At 49.4% G+C, this 18,254-nt stretch overlaps 6 protein-coding genes across 9 annotated transcripts; 3 read left to right on the top strand and 3 right to left on the bottom strand.

The window, feature by feature from the left end:
• The first annotated feature begins 11 nt into the window (after positions 1–11).
• LOC9639937 (polygalacturonase non-catalytic subunit AroGP3) lies at positions 12–2,021 on the top strand. The gene is made up of 3 exons (XM_024660151.1): positions 12–68; positions 122–1,292; positions 1,357–2,021. The coding sequence occupies exons 1-3, from the start codon at positions 21–23 to the stop codon at positions 1,929–1,931; spliced, it is 1,794 nt and encodes a 597-aa protein (XP_024515919.1). The 5' UTR covers positions 12–20; the 3' UTR covers positions 1,932–2,021.
• A 292-nt stretch (positions 2,022–2,313) lies between these two features.
• LOC9639858 (transketolase, chloroplastic) lies at positions 2,314–5,168 on the top strand. The gene is made up of 7 exons (XM_002986217.2): positions 2,314–2,964; positions 3,026–3,116; positions 3,181–3,286; positions 3,334–3,616; positions 3,673–3,821; positions 3,867–4,020; positions 4,090–5,168. Exons 1-7 carry the CDS (start codon positions 2,320–2,322, stop codon positions 5,068–5,070), a joined length of 2,409 nt encoding a protein of 802 aa, XP_002986263.2. The 5' UTR covers positions 2,314–2,319; the 3' UTR covers positions 5,071–5,168.
• Positions 5,151–6,685, bottom strand: LOC9639936 (syntaxin-22). The gene is made up of 7 exons (XM_002986137.2): positions 6,323–6,685; positions 6,157–6,250; positions 5,922–6,061; positions 5,805–5,852; positions 5,586–5,743; positions 5,423–5,523; positions 5,151–5,364 (listed from the first exon to the last, which is right to left on the bottom strand). The coding sequence occupies exons 1-7, from the start codon at positions 6,511–6,513 to the stop codon at positions 5,299–5,301; spliced, it is 798 nt and encodes a 265-aa protein (XP_002986183.1). The 5' UTR covers positions 6,514–6,685; the 3' UTR covers positions 5,151–5,298.
• Positions 6,686–7,744: 1,059 nt separating this feature from the next.
• Positions 7,745–11,113, bottom strand: LOC9639856. The gene is made up of 13 exons (XM_024660144.1): positions 10,812–11,113; positions 10,692–10,742; positions 10,549–10,604; positions 10,421–10,463; positions 10,272–10,346; positions 10,083–10,199; positions 9,557–10,009; positions 9,005–9,486; positions 8,843–8,942; positions 8,720–8,779; positions 8,550–8,642; positions 8,378–8,497; positions 7,745–8,305 (listed from the first exon to the last, which is right to left on the bottom strand). The coding sequence occupies exons 1-13, from the start codon at positions 10,944–10,946 to the stop codon at positions 7,997–7,999; spliced, it is 2,094 nt and encodes a 697-aa protein (XP_024515912.1). The 5' UTR covers positions 10,947–11,113; the 3' UTR covers positions 7,745–7,996.
• Positions 11,114–11,542: 429 nt separating this feature from the next.
• On the bottom strand, positions 11,543–15,082 carry LOC9639855 (cleavage and polyadenylation specificity factor subunit 3-I). Of its 4 annotated transcripts, none has more exons than XM_024660148.1 (9): positions 14,940–15,082; positions 14,774–14,871; positions 14,669–14,714; positions 14,469–14,618; positions 12,732–14,422; positions 12,416–12,667; positions 12,087–12,348; positions 11,769–12,014; positions 11,543–11,719 (listed from the first exon to the last, which is right to left on the bottom strand). In XM_024660148.1, the coding sequence occupies exons 1-5, from the start codon at positions 15,063–15,065 to the stop codon at positions 12,809–12,811; spliced, it is 2,034 nt and encodes a 677-aa protein (XP_024515916.1). In that variant the 5' UTR covers positions 15,066–15,082; the 3' UTR covers positions 11,543–11,719; positions 11,769–12,014; positions 12,087–12,348; positions 12,416–12,667; positions 12,732–12,808. The 4 variants fall into 4 exon arrangements, with proteins under 4 accessions (XP_024515916.1, XP_024515917.1, XP_024515914.1 ...); XM_024660149.1 differs by having other exon boundaries at positions 11,788–12,014; XM_024660146.1 differs by having other exon boundaries at positions 11,653–12,014.
• A 90-nt stretch (positions 15,083–15,172) lies between these two features.
• LOC112340925 (uncharacterized protein KIAA1522-like) lies at positions 15,173–17,658 on the top strand. Its single transcript, XM_024660142.1, has 2 exons — positions 15,173–15,212; positions 15,274–17,658. Exon 2 carries the CDS (start codon positions 15,328–15,330, stop codon positions 17,638–17,640), a length of 2,313 nt encoding a protein of 770 aa, XP_024515910.1. The 5' UTR covers positions 15,173–15,212; positions 15,274–15,327; the 3' UTR covers positions 17,641–17,658.
• Positions 17,659–18,254: the final 596 nt, after the last annotated feature.

Here is an 18,254-nt window from a genome sequence, read left to right as displayed (position 1 = left end):
TCCAGCCCCATCGCAAGACCATGGATCGCCTTGCGCTCGGCCTATCTCTTCTCTTCTCGTCTCTCCTTGTAAGTAGTTCTTTCCAACTTCTATCGTTCAATCGTTACTAAAGCTGGGGCAGCTTTCCGAATGCAGTGACATAATCGCCACGAGTTTCGCCGATGAAGCCTCGCCTCTGGGGGCATTCGAATCGGCTCGCTTCGGCGAGCAGATGAGAAGAGGCGTTTTCACGGCCGATGCAAAGCTTTGCCACCGTGCAGGATTTTTTTGTCATCCTTATGGAAGGCATGGAGGCAATGCCCACTTTGGCGATGCTGCAGAGAAGACCGCCCTTGCAGCAAGCAAGCTCGGAGGGAATGCTCACTTTGGTGACTTCCATGACCGTGTACGCTCGCTGGAAGCCAGAGATCTTGGCGGCAATGCACACTTTGGTGACTTCAAAGATCATGGAGCTCTGGGTGGAAACGCTCACTTTGGTGACTTTCATAAGGATCACGGGCTTGGCGGAAATGCTCACTTTGGTGACACTGGATTGGGTGGAAACGCGCACTTTGGTGACTTCAAAGACCACGGATCATTGGGTGGAAATGCACACTTTGGCGACTTCAAAGACCATGACTTGGGTGGCAATGCCCACTTTGGCGATTTCAAATCATTGGGTGGCAACGCCCATTTTGGCGATTTCAAAGACCATGGTTTGGGTGGCAACGCGCACTTTGGCGATTTCAAAGATCATGGTTTCGGTGGTAATGCTCACTTTGGTGACTTCAAAGACCAAAGTTTGGGTGGAAATGGTTACCATGGATCATTGGGTGGTAACGCCCACTTTGGCGACTTCAAAGACCATGGTTTGGGTGGCAACGCGCACTTCGGCGATTTCAAAGATCATGGTTTGGGTGGTAATGCTCACTTTGGTGACTTTAAGGACCATGGCAATGGAGACTTCAAAGGTTTAGGTGGCAATGCTCACTTTGGGGACTTCAAAGACCATGGTTTAGGCGTAAATCCTCACTTTGGTGATGCTTCTCTAGGTGGAAATGCTCACTTTGGTGACCACGGATTAGGAGGAAATGCTCACTTTGGCGATGCTTCTGTCAAACCAAGCACTAGTTGCAAGAAGAACATGCCGCTGTATTTGATCCAGATTTTTACTGAGTACGAGGAAGAGGGTTATGGAGGAAGGAAGTCACTGCACTCTATGGACTGGCCAACCATCAAAGCCTTAATAACGAAGTGCTCCCCTGGAATGCTCCATCACTTCTTCACACTGGAAGAACTCCGACAAAGAAACGGTATGTCCAAACATTCCTTTTGCAAACTTATCTTCTTACTCGTACTTGTGGAAAATCTTGACAGGAACTGAAAGTGTCCTCCCAAACATCCGTGACACTTATCCTCCACGGGCACTCCTGCCAAGCGCAATGGCTAAGCACACAAACTTCGGTAAGCGGAGCCTTGACTCATACTTGAAAGAGTTTAACGTCCCAAAGGAGTCTCCACTGGCAAGAAAAATGGCCTTCACTCTGGAACTCTGCAATGACAATGCTGGGGGGAAGATGAAGTGTGTGGCTTCCACGGAAGAAATGGCCGAGTTCGTCACCTCCACCCTTGGCCCTGTGGAGATTACCATGGTGACAGGAAGCAAGGCTTTTGCGGCCGAGGTTGGAAAAACTATCAAGCTTGGCGAGGTCAAGCCCATCACGAAAGGCGACACTCTTATGGTCGTCTGCCACACGACTATGTTTCCATACAAAGTTTACTTCTGTCACAAGGTGAGTAGCACCAGCGCTTCCAAAGTAAATGTGAAGACCAGCAGTGGCATGGAGCTCACTCCAAACGTTCTGTGCCACAAGATGGGCAAGACTTATGTTTGTCACTGGTTTGTGGAAACGGTCATTATGTTCGTTCCCACTGCCAGTGTCTATGCTTGATTGGATCTAAAAAAGCTAATAATGATATTAATAATGATGATGATGATGATAATAATAATAATAATAATATGCTTATTTTACCCATTAAAACATCTATTCTATCTGATTCTTTCTTCTGGACTTTTAATAATAATAATAATAATAATAGTCATAATCATAATAGTTATTTGTTTTGGGGTTAACAAAGAAATTATTTTAAATTTTTTTATTTTAAAAATATTTTTTAATATTAAACAAGTTCATTATTTTTAAACACATATAGAACTAAACATAGTTATGGTAGTCATAACCAGTGAATATGTACTTTGGACGCGCGGCTGCCACTTGGCCTTGTTGGCTCTTGCCACGTTTGTTGTTAAAGCCCTATATTTCGAATGGAAGGTCTTTCATGCTCGAGAGAGCAGCAATGGCGTCCCTCACAGCATCATCGACGGGCTCTCTCTCGATTTCGTCCTCGATTTACAATGCCAGGGCCGGGCGCTTTCTTCTCGCTCGATCGCCGGCGGGAGCTCACAGGCACAGGTTTCTCCATCTCCAGGTTCGCGCCTCGTCCCAGCAGAGGGATCAGGTCAAGGAGTCCATCCGGAAATCCACGGCGCTCGATATCGAGCCGCGGGAGACGCACGATAGATCCGTGGACACAGCGAGGGAGGAATTCCGGGAAGAATCGGAGCTAGGGTCTGTGGAGGTGTGGGAGGATGAGCTGAAGATGATACTTGGATCAAGGGTGTGGGATGAATCCAAGGCAAATGGACGCGCTCGCGACAAGGAATGGCTCCAGGAACAGATCGATCGACGATGCGTCCAAAATATGCGCATGCTTGTGGTGGATGCCGTCAACAATGCCAAGGCTGGGCATCCAGGAATGCCTCTGGGAATGGCCGAGGTTGGATTCACGCTCTACAGGAAGGTGATGAAATACAATCCAGGAAATCCTGGATGGTTTAATCGCGATCGCTTCGTTCTTAGCGCTGGCCATGGCTGCCTTCTTCAGTACATATGTCTTCATCTAGCAGGCTTTGAATCTGTCCAGGTTTGAGGTTTTTCTTTCTTTCTTTCTTGTTTGTTCTTAGCCTGCGATTGTTTCTTCTTAGATGGAGGACTTGAAACGCCTGTGTAAGTTTGGAGCACGTACTCCAGGCCACCCAGAAAATTCTGAGACTGCTGGTATCGAAGTAACAACTGGTATGATTTTTTTCAGTCTGGTTTGATGCTATTGATTTCTTGCTTCTTCTTCTTTGGTTTATAGGTCCTCTTGGACAAGGAGTAGCAAATGCTGTGGGACTAGCGTTAGCGGAACGTCATCTAGCAGCACGATTCAATAAACCGGGACATGATATCGTTAACCACAGAACGTAAGGAAACAACTCGTGGATCTTATCACAAACATCAATTTTTACAGGTTTTGCATTATGGGAGATGGATGCGCTATGGAGGGCATTTCAAACGAATCAGCTTCATTAGCCGGGCACTGGAAACTCGACAAGCTCACAGTCATTTACGATGACAATCATAATACGATTGATGGTGATACAGAGCTTGCGTTCTCGGAGGATGTGGCTGGCAGATACAGGGCTCTAGGATGGCAAACGATTCTTGTGGAAGATATCCACGAGCATCCTGGAAAGTTTGTTAAAGCTCTAGACGAAGCTTTCGCGGAAACTGAGAAACCAACATTAATCCAGGTAGAGTATCGTGAGAATGCTTATTGCTTTCGTTTGCTAAGCCGCATTTTGTTCAGGTAAAGTCTTCAATCGGTTTTCCTTCTAAGAAACAAGGAACTTCTAAAGCACATCACGGAACTTTTGACGAGGAAGACGTGGAAGGCATCAAAGCGGCTCTTAGTTGGGAGGGAAGAGAGCCTTTCTATGTCGTACCCACGGTTTACGAGTAAGTCGAGTATCTTCATTGCGTCTTGACTAAGCTTCGTTCCAGGGAGTTCAAGAAAAAGGCCAAGGAAGCAGAATGCATAGAAGAGGAGTGGAACATAGAGCTTGCCAAGTACGAGCAGGAATTTCCTAACGAGGCCAACGAGTTCAAACAGCTTCTTGGAAATATTATTTCCGAGGGATGGGAAAAAGTCTTACCGGTAAGTTTTTTGTGTTTCACTTCACTTAGTAGTTTTGTTTCGTGTCTCACGTTTTTGTTTGTTTTATAGACATGGTCTCAATCAGATCCTGTGGACGCCACCCGAAGCTACTCGGAGAAATGCCTCAACGCATTATCTACTGTGATTCCTGGACTGATTGGCGGCAGTGCAGACTTAGCATCATCAAACAAGGCCTATCTCAAAGACTACGATGATTTCCAACACAAGACTCCGTGGGGAAGAAACGTCCGCTATGGAATTCGTGAGCACGCAATGGCAGCGATCTCCAATGGCCTGTCTCTCCACTCTAGCGGTCTCATCCCGTTCGCGGCAACGTTCCTAGCCTTCAGCGACTACATGAAACACGCCATGAGGCTCTCAGCTCTCAGCCGAGCCGGCGTGATCTACATTTGCACGCACGACTCCATCGGCCTGGGTGAGGATGGTCCGACGCACCAGCCAGTAGAACAGCTCGTGGGACTTCGAGCGATCCCAAACTTGGTCGTTCTACGCCCGGCTGATGGCAACGAAACCAGCGGAGCATACAAAGTGGCAGTGAGAAGACGAGATTCAGGCCCGACCGTGATCGCACTCTCCAGGCAGAAAGTCCAGGCTCACGTAGCAGGAACTTCGGCTGACAAGGTTGAGAAGGGAGGCTACATCGTCAGCGACAATTCCTCCAGCGGCAGCGATCCCGAGCTCATTATCATCGGAACAGGCTCCGAGCTATGCCTGTGCGAGGGAGCGGCCGAGAAGCTGCGAAACGATGGACTCAAGGTCCGAGTGGTGTCGCTGGTTAGCTGGGAGCTGTTCGACGAGCAGCCGCTCGAGTACAAGGATGAGATTCTTCCGAGGAGCGTGAAGAAGAGATTGAGCGTGGAGGCTGGCTCGCCGGTTGGATGGAGAGAGTACGTTGGCTTCCATGGCCGGGTTCTTGCGGTGAACTCGTTTGGAAAGAGTGGAGCTTACCTGGACGTGTTCAAGAAATTTGGCTTCACGGTAGACAACGTCGAGAGTGAAGCTCGCAAACTTCTTACTGACCAAGTTTGAGATCATAGTGTTTTTTCCTTCCAGCGTCCATAGATCGATCAAAACACTCCCAATCAATGCTTGTAAGAAGAATAAATAGATGAATGTAATTACACTAGCTCTCGGTTTTCTCTTTGAAACTCCCATGTACAAGGCCCGCTACAGAAGCAAATCAGTATCATACTTTTCTATATACCTATAAGAATTTTTTGATGGGATGAGCTTGAATGTTCATCCTTTTTCTTTTGATCATGCCGCGAGCACGATTATTACAATCACCAGAGCCACCGCAAAAATAACCATGAGCAAACAGCTCTGCAAAACAAAGGCACGAAGAATATAAGAACGTATTGAGAAGCGAGATCTCTCTTACCAAAGTATTGCCGGACTTTTGGCTCTTCGAAGCCTTTGAGAGTTGCTTATTCGCTTGCGCTGTAGCAGCGTAACTGTTCTCTACGTGGGAATCAATCTCCTCTGGCGAAGCAACGACGTAAAGAAATGTTATGGAAGGGAGAAGACAAAAACGATAAGCTTACCGATTGTTCCACCCTGCTCATGTACCATTACCGCAAGATCCTTGAAGATCTCGTGCACTTCCTCGATTTGTTCCTGGACTTCTCTGATGCCTTGCGCTCTCTCTTCAATCACAGCCTCGTTAAAAGTAACCTCGTTGTCTAGTTGCAACACTTCCTGCCTGCGTATTTTCAAAAGAAAGATCATACAAGGTACTTGGAAACAAGTTTGGATCTTCTCACCGTCTCTGCTCGGCGAGTAGAATTCGACGTTCATCATCCGGACTGGCGCTGGAACGAAGAAAACAAGAACACCATCAGCCAGCTTTCGAGAAAGCAGAAAGACGAGGAAAAACATACCCTTCCATTCCAAGCACTTCAGGAACCAATGGCGCATACACAGTCTGCCGCTCCTTGCTAATCTTTTGAGCCTGCTCAAACGTCTGCAAAACCCTCTGGAAATCCTTGGCAAGCTTCGCATCCTTCATTTTCGTCGAGGCCTAGAACACCACAACGCATATCTCTTAAGTTCCATCATGGAAAGAAAAAACCACCGAGAAGGAACAAGAAGAACAAAGAGATAGATCCCACTTACACTGACTGGCTGTGTGCGATCGGTCTCATTGACAGCCTTGAGCTTCGCGGCCGTCTCCTTGATCAAATGTGATATGTGTTGCCTCATCTTGTGCCTATGGATGAAAGAAAGAACAAAAAAAAAAAAAGGTTTGTACGTGGAAGAAGAATTCCAGAATTCCACTCACATCTTTGTTCGCAGCTCCGGCGTGTCCTTGGCAGTGCCGAGCTGGTTCATGAGCCTCGTATAGCTCATCACGGCCGTGTTGATCTGGAAAACCCCCGACGCCACCGCCTGGCTTGGATCCTGGCCCCCATTCAGCACATCGCCCTTCCTGGCCGGGTAGCCGCGCTCCAAATCCAAGTCCTGGTAGCTCATCCTGCCCGATTCAACCCTGTCGCCGCGAAATTTGACCTACAGCCGCGTCGAATTCGTCGATCCGTGCCCCGGATCGCTGCTGCATGCGGCGCCCGCGATCAATTGAGCGATCGAGCGTGGGATCTCTCCTCGCGATTGGAAGGGAGCGGTGTCCTACGCTCCTCTATTTTATTCCTGGGGAAAAAAAAGAAAGAGCTAGCGGGATGTGCCGTGGCATATTCCGTCTCACACGTGGCGCGCTGAGACGGGCGTGCCGTTTTGAGTCAGCCCTAAATTCGAGGCGCGGGAAGCACAGAGTGCGGAGATGGGGGACGAGAAGAAGCAGGAATCCGTGAACGTATGGATGAAATTGAGGACTCTCCAGAATCAGCATCGCGTCTACTTGGTGAATTCCCGATAATCGCTCGGATCTTCGCGGAAATTTGATGGGTTTCTCTCTTCCAGGATGCCAATGTGGTACAAGTTGTGTTTAGAGGCTTGCAGCACTTGCTCATCGAAAGGTAAGCGAATCCTTCCTCCTTGAGTGTTTGATCTCGTCCCACATTGTGGGAGGAACGAAAGCTCTAGCTCTATCTCGATTGACCCCATGGAGAAACTTCGCATAGGCCCTCGAATCCAGTGGGATATCTAGGCCAGTTCCTCATCGATCACGATCCTTTGAAACCGCCGCCGCCGCCTCCGCCGGAGCCGATCTGCTCGCACTGCGCTCACTCGCCACCGCCACCGCCGCCCCCGCCAGTGGAGGAGAAGCCGCCGCCGCCGCCCGAGGGCGAGGAGGGCGCTGGAGGAGAAGCTCCTCCAGCCGAGGAGTAGCTCATTCGCTCGAATTCCATCGCCCAAAAATTCTCCCAGTACGCTTTCTCGATCAAAGCCTTTTGTTTCTTAGCTCTCAGCTCGTTGGGATGGATCGATCGATAGTCACACTAATGTTCTTTCGAGATCTCTCTCTTTTTCCTAAGATTTTCTCTCCGTTAGTAGCAGAGACGCTCCGTCAATGTTGGAACGCGAGGACTCTTTCTTGTCGCATTTGCGCGATGGCGCGGAATTGTTTGGACTATCTCTTGTTTGAATTTAAATTTGGGTTTTTTCCCATGTTGCCAAGTATCGCTACGTGGTGGCTCTACCGTACAAAACTACCGCCCATTCTTTATGTAGGCATGTATATCCTGTCGGTGCTACCAAGAAAAATCTTCAAACTTTGAATCCTCCCTCCACAATTTGAATTCAAAGATTTGAATTTTGAAAAAGCTGCACATTTTTTATTTAGATTTTTGAGATTTTCCCGCCAACTTGTATGTACAAATCCTAAGGAGCTTTCTTTTACACGATCCACGCGCTCAAAGAATTGGGAGTGTCGACTTCCTCTAGCTTCGGTCTAAACGATCGTTCGATCGATCGAGCAAAAATTTTTGGAGCTCAGCGTTTCCTCTCCTACTCTCGGGTGTGATTTTCCGACCACTGCGAGTCCTCGTCTTTCAGCTAGCTAGATCTCAGCGAGAAAGAGATACCGGAAGCGAAAATCAAATGGAAGAACCTGGACTGCGCTGTGGCCGCGCTGCTTTCGCCGTTTCAAAGAGCTCATGACGAAACGAAGCTGGGAGCTGGACAAGTGCGCGGAGATCCAGTCGGCTAGCGAGACCTCGCTGCCCTGCGTCTCGCGAACGTGAGCGTAGAGCAGCTTTGGAACCATGAGCTTGCTGCTCTTGTGGTTGATCCCGACGGATGCTCGCAGATAGTCGCGTAGAGATACCTCCAGTTGCTCGTAGATTGTTTCCGCTGTATATATTCGTACCTGGGAAAGGAAAGAAATCAATGGATCTCTTAAAGATGTCGAGGAAAGGATTAGCGAGACTGCATTGCATACCGCTGGGCACGACCAAGCACCAAACGACAACGCAAACAGCGTCAGAGGCTCTGCATGAGATATGCCAAACTTCGTTTGCTGCTCTGACAGGTTGATCTCTTTTAGTGCCAAAAGCAACTCCTGCAAGAAAAAGAAATTAAATTTAAGAAACAGACACTGCTTAGACACATACCAGTTGAGGCCGATATGTGGATGCCCGGGATTTTAGAAACGCATATTCAATAGTGATCGCATTAAATGAATGGCCCCCAATTACGTAGCTTGCCTGCACAAGAATTGAAGGCATTCCGGGATTTAGCTGTTTAGTGCTTACTCTATATGAAACTGCTACGACATACATACCTTTTGCATGAGAGTGAAGTACTTCGCTTCGCTATCAGGTGTTCCGTAGGCAAGAAATGCCTGCATAGACAAATTCGTGATCTCACAACAAGAAGCGGAGAACCAAACGGTGTAGAAACCTACGTGCATCATCAACGCGTTGTGTACATTGATCCAAAAGGCAACTTTTTCCACATGCCTCATGCTGCTCGGGTCTACTCTTGATAAGTGCTCCACCAATAATCTGCAAGACTTTCGACGTCAGAAAAGCCGAAAAAGAAGACTAGAATGGGCAACGGTACTCACTTGAATCTCTGAAGTGCGCCGGCAGCATAATTGAGCTGTTTTTTCCCCACGGAGATCCACGAAACCTCGGCGGCTGTCTGATACGCTCCAATCTCTGGCAGCATAACCTTTCCTTCCATGGTGTATGGATCGAAGACGCTGTCTTGTCCCGCAACTCCAACTTTGTTTCTCCAATCAACAAGCGGGCTCCTCGCGAAGGATACGAATGACGACTCCGATACCGATGACAGTGATGATGAGACCAGATGAGCAAACGGCGATGTTGGCGATGGCATGTCCCGGGGAATTGATTTCGAGTGTGCCGTCGAACGGCCGGAAAGGTGGTGATAAATATCCACCATGCACTGCACCATCTGCTCTGACAAGCTGTTGGGATATCGCCAAAGCGCTTCCGACACGAGAGATTCCGCCACGATATCTTCCACCGGGGGAGCTTCTGTGCCGCAGTCGTTTAGATTGCCTGACACGTCCCTTGATTCCCACTAACACAGAGCGCCAAAGTTTGAAAATGAGCCCAACAGAAAACGTGAAGTACTTAAAAACGAGCTTTACCTTTCCAGAAGTCGTCACGGCTTGCTCCTCCTCATTCCGCAACCGCCACTCACTCTCTTCGTCCGCGGAAGATTTTCTGTAATCCTCGAGAGTGAGTACGTCCTCCGAGCTATGATGTTTCTCGCCCGCCTGATGATCACCATTTGCCTCTGTTGAAGCGCCACTTGATTGATCGCTAAAGGCCTCTACGGCGGCTGGTGTGGCTGGCGATGGTGGTCGGCCCCTCGCGACAGGCTTTAAGTATGACGAGCCCTGTGAGCTTGGAGATAAGCACGATGCCTGAGTGCCAGGCTCCTCCTCGGTCACCGTCTGTGATAAACCTTGCAGCGTCGATTGGGACTTTTCATACGCGGACCGCTCTTTGAAAACTTGGCTTTGTAGAGTCAGCATCTGTTCCTCTAGCTTGGAAACAGAGAACTCGAGCGTGGCCACATCCAGGAGAAGTTTCTGTGCCTGGAGAAGAATTCAAACGGGCGTTCGTCAGCACTTTTCTAATGTGAGTAACGAGTCACCGTTGCATACGTACACTGACTGGGAGATGACTGGGGAGACTGGAGATGGCTTCCATCGCGTTTTCGTGGGCGGTCGTGTAAGCGCAGTGCAAATCGCGCTCCTCTTGCAGCCTTTTCTCGAGCCTGGACACCTGATTTTCAGAATTTGTGGCGAAAACATTCGATCAGACCAGACTGTTCATCCAAATTCCAGCTCTACTCACATCAAACTCGAGCCTGGAGCGATGCACACGCAAACTCTCCCTCTTGACAGCCTCGAAATCGGTCTTGTCCACGACCTGTGCAAGCAATACAAAGCCATCGATGAGAACTTAGAAGGAAGCAAAAGCATCCATAGCTAGAAGAACCATACCGTGGACATTTGATGGATCATTTTTTGATTCTCGAGGAGGACGCTGGTGAGAGAGGCAAGACAAGAGAGGATGAGAGTCAACACCAGAACAGATGAAAAGATGGAGCTAATTCAACCAGGAGTAGTACCTCTGACCATTTCCTACGCGTCCACGATCCATCACCTCATCCTTTTGGCAGAAGGCCTAGTCAGTGTTGGCCAGTAGCCACAATAAGCCAAACGCAAGAAAAAGCACGGACTAGAGACTAGCGAACAAACAGAAGAAACTCACCCAGGATCCCGGAAGCGCGCCGGCGGATTGCTTCCCCGCGATCCAGCTCGCCTGGCAGGGCCATCAATCGAGCAGCATTTCAGCAAATTGAGTCGATCGGCTCTCAGGGAAGACGCTTACTTGCTGCTGGACATGGCAGGGGAGGAAAGAAATCTCTCCCGCTTTGCCGAGATTGGACGCGTGCTCGCTGATGAGGAAGGTCTCCCACGGCGCAAAGCTCCCGATGCTGCTGCTGCTGCTCCTCCGATTCATCATCGCCGAGCTCGCGCTGCCGATTCCCGGAGAATTTTCTTGAATCCAGCCGCGGCGTAGTCATCTGTGACGAAATTTCACCATCCTAGAATCCAGACATTCTCGCGATTCGCAGATAGACGAGATCCCCGAGCAATCCTCTTCTCACATTTTCTCCACACACCACACAAACCCTATGCACAGAACACTAAAATAAAAACTATTTCCAAATACAGCCATAGCCAAAAGCTCGGGCCAGGCTCGGCACCGAGGCACGAGCTCCGAACCAGCAAACGATTTTACTGCGGGCGGGTAAAAAGATTTGAAGGCCGGCCGGTCCTCTCATGGTTGACGGGCCGGATGAAACCGTCAACGGTGAAACATTGATAGCCGTTGATCCTGGCCTTGGATTTGAATTTACGCCACCACAGTAAAAAATAAAAACCCCCACCGCTGCGACAGGGACCAGCGGGTGGTGACACGTGTCTGGTCCACAGTGGCTCGCACCCAACTAAATTGACCGGACCAATCCAAAACTTTCACTACCCTGCCCGTTAGCGTGGGCAATTAGAGCAAACAACTGCTGCTAATTACTGTCGGAGATTGTGGAGATCCCATGATTGCTAGCGCCGAGGTCGCCGGTTCGAATCTTTCCCAAAGGATCTCTCTCCAAGCAAAGCACAATCCCTTCTTTGTCTGTCTGGAATGGAAGAATATCTTTAGACGTAACTATAATGTACTCTGAAGTAGTAGTATGATATCTTTTTATCCTCTCTCCCAAACTTCCAGATCGATCCCTGGACATTACATTAGATCTTAGATCTTAGAGCTTAGATTTGTATATACCATCTTCTTTTTTCCATACCCGTCGACCTCTTTCATCCATGTGCTCGAGCACGAAGGAATAAATCCAATCCTTTCAGCGTCATTTCCAACACAGATGCTTTCCTTGTTGGCCTGGCCTGCCCTGTGAGCTACTGCCACAGTGCCACTGCTCCAAAAATTATACCTCCTGGCAGTCCCTCTGGAGCTTCTGGCATCTCTACCATTATAGAGAGAACCTCTTGTGCTGTGCTCGCTACGATTTCTTTCCTACAGAAACAAGCACCGCAAAACGAGATAAGTTTCACTTGGAATGAAACAAAGCGACACAGCACAGCTCACCTGTGGAAAAGAAAAGCCGTCCGTCCAGTCTTCCGGATATCGCTCTGACCGCGTCGCGGAACGCACTCCTACATTCCGGGGCCCCAAATCGGAGGATCCAAAAGCGAAGCATCTGCTGGAACATTGCTAGGTGGGAAGAAAGTTACCTGTAACTCCACTAGACGACGCCTGAATGCCGTCGGATTCCACTTCATGGGCTTCACGAGAGTTTCCAGTCCGCAGTCCATGCGATGGTGGTGGAAACCAACGCGCCAACACTGCGCTGCATTGACAGGAATGAACAATAATATCAAAATGCGTTTCTCCTGACGGAAGTTTAAAAGACATACCTTTTCCTTCGTTTTTTTATCTTTTAATCTGGAGTAGTGTGAAACACCAGTGCAGCGGCAGTCGTTTGTGGTTGTAAGCATAATTCCCCACCTCTTCGAATATAAAAAACACTTGTCGAGAACATCAACACAGGTCAGCAACGACGAGCTTATGATCTTGCACAGATGGTGAAAGGTGCCGGTTGAGTAAGAAACGATACCATGCCAGATCTTAAAAAGTCGGCAAGTCGGGGTCGGGCGCATAACTCCAGACTGCAAGATCAAACAACACCGCGTCGCTATCCCGTCTTAGTCTAGAAAACAGAAAAAAACGTACCTTAAAAGTCATGGATTTTGTTGCTGCGATGATGATCACAAAACGTACCGAGCACATGAAGGACCAGGTGTGTTGGATCAGCTTTCAATCGCCAGAGGGTGTAGAACATTATGCATTCTGTGAAGAGCAGATTTGATGCGTTCTTTGAGATTGTCGTCGTCACACTCGACGCTGCGGCTGGTGTAGTCCACAGTGGCAGCAACTCCGTCCACAGAAATCACGAGCTTCTTCCCTTCCTCGTCTACTTTGACGTCTCCAAACAAAGACGTGAGCAGCGACTGGACAACCGTAAGATCCTCCTCAATCTTCGGCAGACCATTGGCGTCCGTCAGCAAGCGAGGATCCATCTTCGTGATGATCGCAATTATTGAATCCGCTATCATGTCGCTCACTGGATCGGACACCCACTGGAGGACCACATGCTCGTTTGACTCCTGAGAAATCGTCACCTTGTCATGGATCCTCAGTGTCTGGCTCTCGGCCTTTGTAACGTGTTCCACGCCGTCGTACATCTGCTCAATCCTGTGTCGCAGCACAACAAATGCGCCGTCGTATGGGACTGAGAGCCTCTGCTGGATGCTGCCCCTGGAAAGCTGTGTGTAAACATGAAGGTCGTCCGGAGCCATCAGCTGGTACGTGAAGCTCTTCTTGATCAGCAGGCCGCTCACTGCGCCCCCCTCGTCTGGTGTTTTCTCCGCCAGCCTACCAACAGCCTTTGCAACTTTCTCTCCTTTGAAAAAAAACTCCACGGGTTGGCAGTTCTTTGGCGAGTTTATCTTGACGTTTTGTTCTGCAAACTGCGCCTGTAACTTGACCTTTAGACGGCCCATCTCGTTCTGCTCTCCATGAACGAGAACAATGTGCGGAGGCCTTAGTTCCCCTAAGAAGGCGCTGGTCTGAGCAAAGTCCGCGTGTGCCGAAAAAGAGATGTACACCACCCTCATGTTGAGCGGAACTACGAGGCCACTGACGAGGGCAACTTCCTTCGGCTCGTTGAGTATAGTCTTTGCAAGTGTCCCTTCCACAACGTAACCCGGTATCACGCAAGCGTTCTTCCTGTCCTGACACCAGCGGTCGAATAGCTGACGAGAGAGCCCGCTCTGCAAACCGCTTGGACTAGCCATAACAATCGAAGGCCCGACATCTTCGAACTGCTCGATGCTCTTGAGAGGAGAGATATGCTTGAAGTTGAAGGGATTCGAGTTCTCGTACTGAGACTTGATCTTGTCGTTCATGGAATTGATGTAAGTCTGATAGACCGCCATGCACTTCTTGGCTAGCGGTGAAGCATAGTAGATCGGGATGTGTTGCAGCTCCGGGTGAGCCTCCCAGTACTCGTCTAGAATCAACAGAAGCTCCTGTGCTCGTCCTAGAGCGAAAGCCGGAATGAGAACTCTGCCTCCGTGAGACACGGTTTGTGCTATAGTCTCCGTAAACCTCTTCTCCCGGACGTGTCGCGGCTGATGAATCTGAACGCCATAAGTCGACTCTATGATGCAGACGTCTGGAGAAAACTCTGGCATTTCCGCGGCTTTGAGGTGGCGATCCTCTTCTCTGGAGTAGTCTCCTGTGTATAAGACCCGGATACCGGCTATATCCACCATGAACATCGCTGCCCCGAGGACATGTCCCGCGGTGTAGCACCAGAAGCGTATCCCATTCACCTCCATAGTTTGGTGAAAGTCTATAACCTGTAAGCACCGTAAGTGATGTGATCTCAGGTAGCACCACACATACCTCGATCTTGTCCATGGTTTTCAGCACGTCTTGCTCGTCATACAGCATGTCTTCGACAGACCCTTTGCTGATCTTGACATAGTCCGTGAGCAAAAGCTTGTAAATGGCTTTGGTTGCGTGTGTCATGAACACTCGGCCTTTGAATGTGGTCTGAGAGACAAAACTTTATAAACCAGCCTCGCAAAAGAGAACTCAAGTACCTTCTCCAGAAAATATGGAAGCGAGGCCGCGTGATCGAGATGAAAGCTGGAACAGAGATCACGAAGAGTAGAACAATAAAAGGAAACGAAAAGGAAAATCCTTACTGAGTTACTAACAGCACGTCGATTGTCGACGGATCAATCTCATCGAAATACGGCAACGCGGCCATTCCAGTGTACCCGGGATGGATTCCACAGTCGAACTGGGCAGGTAAGCACTCACATTTCACATTTCCTTGCTCGAAAGAAAGAAATCTCGAAATCCACTCACCAGAATCGTCTTTCCCTTGTAAGTCATGTGGCAGCACGATCGGCCGACCTCGCTTCCAGCTCCCAGAGGCATAATCTCCATCTTCTCGCCCTCGTTCCTCGCCATCGAATCCTTTCTCTTCAGCATCGTCGCGAGACCAAAAGCCCTAGAAAGAAAGAAGATTTTAGGGTTCTAAGCTTTTGCCACGTCGGCATTTACGCAGCGCTTGCACTCCCGCCCAAAAAGCCCTAGGAGGAGCGCTGTTCGCATTGCGGCCGTCGCGGATGATCCCAGGTGAGATTCTTGCGGCTCTCTCGGCTTCGATTCAATCCATTTCATCAAGAACCTCTGATAGGAAGAACAATCTGTGGAAAAAAAGCCCCATTGATGGGCGCCTTGGGTAGCAAAGATGATCAAACTGCCAGCTCTTTGGCGCAGTGGTCACGACACGAACTGGGACGGCGGCGGTGGCGGCGGCGGCACCACTCCCAGATCCGCTTGGAGCAGTGCTGGAATTGGAATCACAAGCTCTCCGAGACGAGTAGCAGGCAATCTCTCACAGGCTTGCGATCCTTCTTGTCGAGGCAGCACTGTATTTCATCCCAGGCTCCTCCACAACAGCGTCCCCAGGCCAGAGATTTTAGGAGGGAGTGGATTCTTTCGAGCTAAGCTTTGCGAGCTTGACGAGATAGAGGTTCTTCCTCCTCCACCACCATTTTTCTTCCATGGTAGCAGCAGCAACTCTCTGGTGAGCTCCAGGAACTCTCACACTAGCATGGGGAACAAGAGCTTGTCAACTAGAGTACCGGTGATTAGCTATAGGAGCAGTGGGATCTCTGAGAAGCAGGATGGTGCCAGCGTCCAGTCCAAGAAGCTCGAGCCTCTAAAGCTCCCGATCACAACCATGGCAGAGAAATCGACACAAACTTCCAGCTCCAAGAACGTCGCGCTAGACACATCCAGTTTGGTTTCCACGAACTTTGGAAAGCCGGCTACTTTGCGTGGAGGATCGTCATCGCCGGGACCGGGGCCGGGATGGTACTCGCCGAAGTCCCAGCCATCTTCGCCAGCTTTCTCGATGGGAAGCCGGCTTGGCGATGGCAAGAGGTCTCACAATCCCGGACCAGGAGCACACTACGTAAAGAGGAGGCCGGACGGTCCAGGCTACACGATGTCTCCTCGGTTTAGAGACGCTGCAAAGGACCGGAGTCCCGGGCCGGGGCAGCACAATCTTCCAGGAACTTTTGGTGGTCCGGCTTACACCATGGCGCCGCGGTTTAACTCGCCTCCCAGAGCTCACAGCCCGAAGCCATTTGCTTCTTTGTTGTCCGTCCTAGGCAAAGGTGCCGGCCCGATGCGAGAGACAAACACTAGCTGGACCAAGACAGCGGTTGAAGGTTCGTTGAATGCTCATGCAAACGTTCCTGGTCACGGGGTTTATTCCAGCTACAGGCCCGAGCATCTGCCGAAGAAGAAGAAGGAGAAGAAAAAGGAAGTTGGCTACTTCATCGTCAAGGTGAATCCGAAAGGACCGGCTTACAAGATCACAAAGACGGGGACCTTCTTGATGCCGGAACCGGATGATCCGGCTTTCAATCCAGAGAGAGGGGAGTCAGGAAGAAGGGACTCTGGCAATCTAGACAGGAGAGGTTCCAGCTCCAGGAGAAGATCCAGTTTATCTCCGAGGCGGCCGTCGGGTCCTCCACAACCAGATCCAACTCCGGGACCGGGAGAACACCAGGACGCCGAGTTTCAAACAAACGGTCCCTGGATAACTATCAAGTCCAGGATTCCATTACGTCCAAAGGAGAACTTTCCAGGACCAGGAACTTACGACGTTGTGTCGAGGCCGAGCTCGCCATCCTTCTCTCTCGGCACTCGCCGTTTTGTTCCGGAGGACAAAACAGAAAATCCAGGGCCAGGAGCGTACAGGATCATAGGGAAGCCACACGGCCCGCATTTTTCAATCACTGGCAAGCCCCGAGACTCGTCACCCCGCTCGAGAAGTCCCGGTCCCGGAGCCTACAAGTACGAGAATGGAACCATCGGCTATGGTCTACCAGCTTTCACCATCACTGGCAAGGCGACGTCTCCACGAGAAAGCGATGTTCCAGGCCCCGGTACTTACTCTGTGCGGCTTCCCAGAGGCCCGGCTTTCACCATGCAGTCGAGACAAAGCTCACCAAGAACTCCAAACTCTCCCAGCCCGGGATCATACAGTCCGCAGCACAGGATGCGAGAAGAGTTATCAGGACGTGACACCCCCGGCCCCGGCTCCTACACCTCGAGATCTTCCATGGACGGTCCTTCCTTCAGCATGCACGGCCGACTTAGTAGCCCGGCTTCTTCCACTTCCAGGAGCAGCTCTCCGGGACCTGGAGCGTATACTATCTCTTCCAGGCCAACGAGTCCATCATTTACGATGTATGGCCCGGTGAAGAACAACGAATGGAATGATTTTCCAGGGTCCGGAGCGTACTGCCCGAAACTAGGCCGGGTGAGTCCGGAGTTTAGCATCCGGGGAAAGCTTCCAGTCCAGCAGAGAAGCCGAAGAAGCTCTTTCAGCATCCGGGGGAAGATTTCTCGTGAGGAGCGTCCTCGTTCTCCAGGACAGGGGGCTTACAACGTCAAGAGTGGAAGAAGCTCTCCATCTTTCAGCATCCAGGAGAAGATTTATTGTGAGGAGCGTCCTCGTTCTCCAAGATTGCTAAGAAAAATATGAAATGAGAAGTTATATTTGTCCCTGTTTACAATTGTTTTTTAGTGCTGGTATGAAGAAGCTCTATATTTTTCTTCTCTTTCCAAGCCGGCCACTTCTTGGGGATTGAGGATGTTGTTTCCTCTTGTTCACCACCTCTTCATATTCTTCAGCAGCAGGTTTCCTACTCAATTAAGTCCCTCTGTGTTATTTAATATTATTTGCTCCACATCGTCTATTGTCCACGTTCTGGCTTCCGCCCAATTAGAGTCTCCAAAAAGTACAAACATTGTCTCAGGTGTCCAAGCTAAAGACCTTGAGAATCTATCCAAAAGCATAGGACGGTCCTCCAACTTAAACATCTCCTATAATATACCAACTATTTAGAAATTTAGAGTGTTGTTATCGCTCTTTGACTTCATCATGTGCAAATTTTAATGAGATCATTATAACTCTTGTGTATTGACTCAATAAATATATATATAAAAACTTTTTTTATATATTTTGTAAAGTGATTTCTTCTTGCATTTTATAACACTCAAAAGCTTTCTCAAAGATCTTTCCACTTTTTACTTTGATTGTCCCAAAATGTAAAGTTATACAAATGTTAAAATATTACATCACAGTTAAGTGTAAAT

Source organism: Selaginella moellendorffii, unplaced genomic scaffold (assembly GCF_000143415.4).
Source record: "Selaginella moellendorffii unplaced genomic scaffold, v1.0 SELMOscaffold_72, whole genome shotgun sequence".
Lineage (NCBI taxonomy): Eukaryota > Viridiplantae > Streptophyta > Lycopodiopsida > Selaginellales > Selaginellaceae > Selaginella > Selaginella moellendorffii.
Note: the sequence above shows the minus strand (reverse complement) of the source record. Positions and strands in the feature narration are given on the sequence as shown.

Bases quoted from the DNA above. Each gene is read 5' to 3' on its own strand.
- LOC9639937 (XM_024660151.1), top strand. From the start codon at position 21: ATGGATCGCCTTGCGCTCGGCCTATCTCTTCTCTTCTCGTCTCTCCTT. The intron at 69-121 runs GTAAGTAGTTCT...AAGCTGGGGCAG, and splicing joins TTCTCTTCTCGTCTCTCCTT to CTTTCCGAATGCAGTGACAT. The intron at 1,293-1,356 runs GTATGTCCAAAC...AAATCTTGACAG, and splicing joins AGAACTCCGACAAAGAAACG to GAACTGAAAGTGTCCTCCCA.
- LOC9639858 (XM_002986217.2), top strand. From the start codon at position 2,320: ATGCTCGAGAGAGCAGCAATGGCGTCCCTCACAGCATCATCGACGGGC. The intron at 3,287-3,333 runs GTAAGGAAACAA...CAATTTTTACAG, and splicing joins GATATCGTTAACCACAGAAC to GTTTTGCATTATGGGAGATG. The intron at 3,822-3,866 runs GTAAGTCGAGTA...GCTTCGTTCCAG, and splicing joins GTCGTACCCACGGTTTACGA to GGAGTTCAAGAAAAAGGCCA.
- LOC9639936 (XM_002986137.2), bottom strand. From the start codon at position 6,513: ATGAGCTACCAGGACTTGGATTTGGAGCGCGGCTACCCGGCCAGGAAG. The intron at 5,744-5,804 runs GTGAGAAGATCC...GAAAATACGCAG, and splicing joins CTACTCGCCGAGCAGAGACG to GCAGGAAGTGTTGCAACTAG. The intron at 5,524-5,585 runs GTAAGCTTATCG...TTGCTTCGCCAG, and splicing joins TGAGCAGGGTGGAACAATCG to AGGAGATTGATTCCCACGTA.
- LOC9639856 (XM_024660144.1), bottom strand. From the start codon at position 10,946: ATGATGAATCGGAGGAGCAGCAGCAGCAGCATCGGGAGCTTTGCGCCG. The intron at 10,743-10,811 runs GTAAGCGTCTTC...TGGCCCTGCCAG, and splicing joins CCTGCCATGTCCAGCAGCAA to GCGAGCTGGATCGCGGGGAA. The intron at 10,347-10,420 runs GTATGGTTCTTC...TTGCTTGCACAG, and splicing joins TGATCCATCAAATGTCCACG to GTCGTGGACAAGACCGATTT.
- LOC9639855 (XM_024660148.1), bottom strand. From the start codon at position 15,065: ATGCTGAAGAGAAAGGATTCGATGGCGAGGAACGAGGGCGAGAAGATG. The intron at 14,619-14,668 runs GTACTTGAGTTC...TTTGTCTCTCAG, and splicing joins TTCCATATTTTCTGGAGAAG to ACCACATTCAAAGGCCGAGT. The intron at 14,423-14,468 runs GTATGTGTGGTG...CGGTGCTTACAG, and splicing joins AAACCATGGACAAGATCGAG to GTTATAGACTTTCACCAAAC.
- LOC112340925 (XM_024660142.1), top strand. From the start codon at position 15,328: ATGATCAAACTGCCAGCTCTTTGGCGCAGTGGTCACGACACGAACTGG.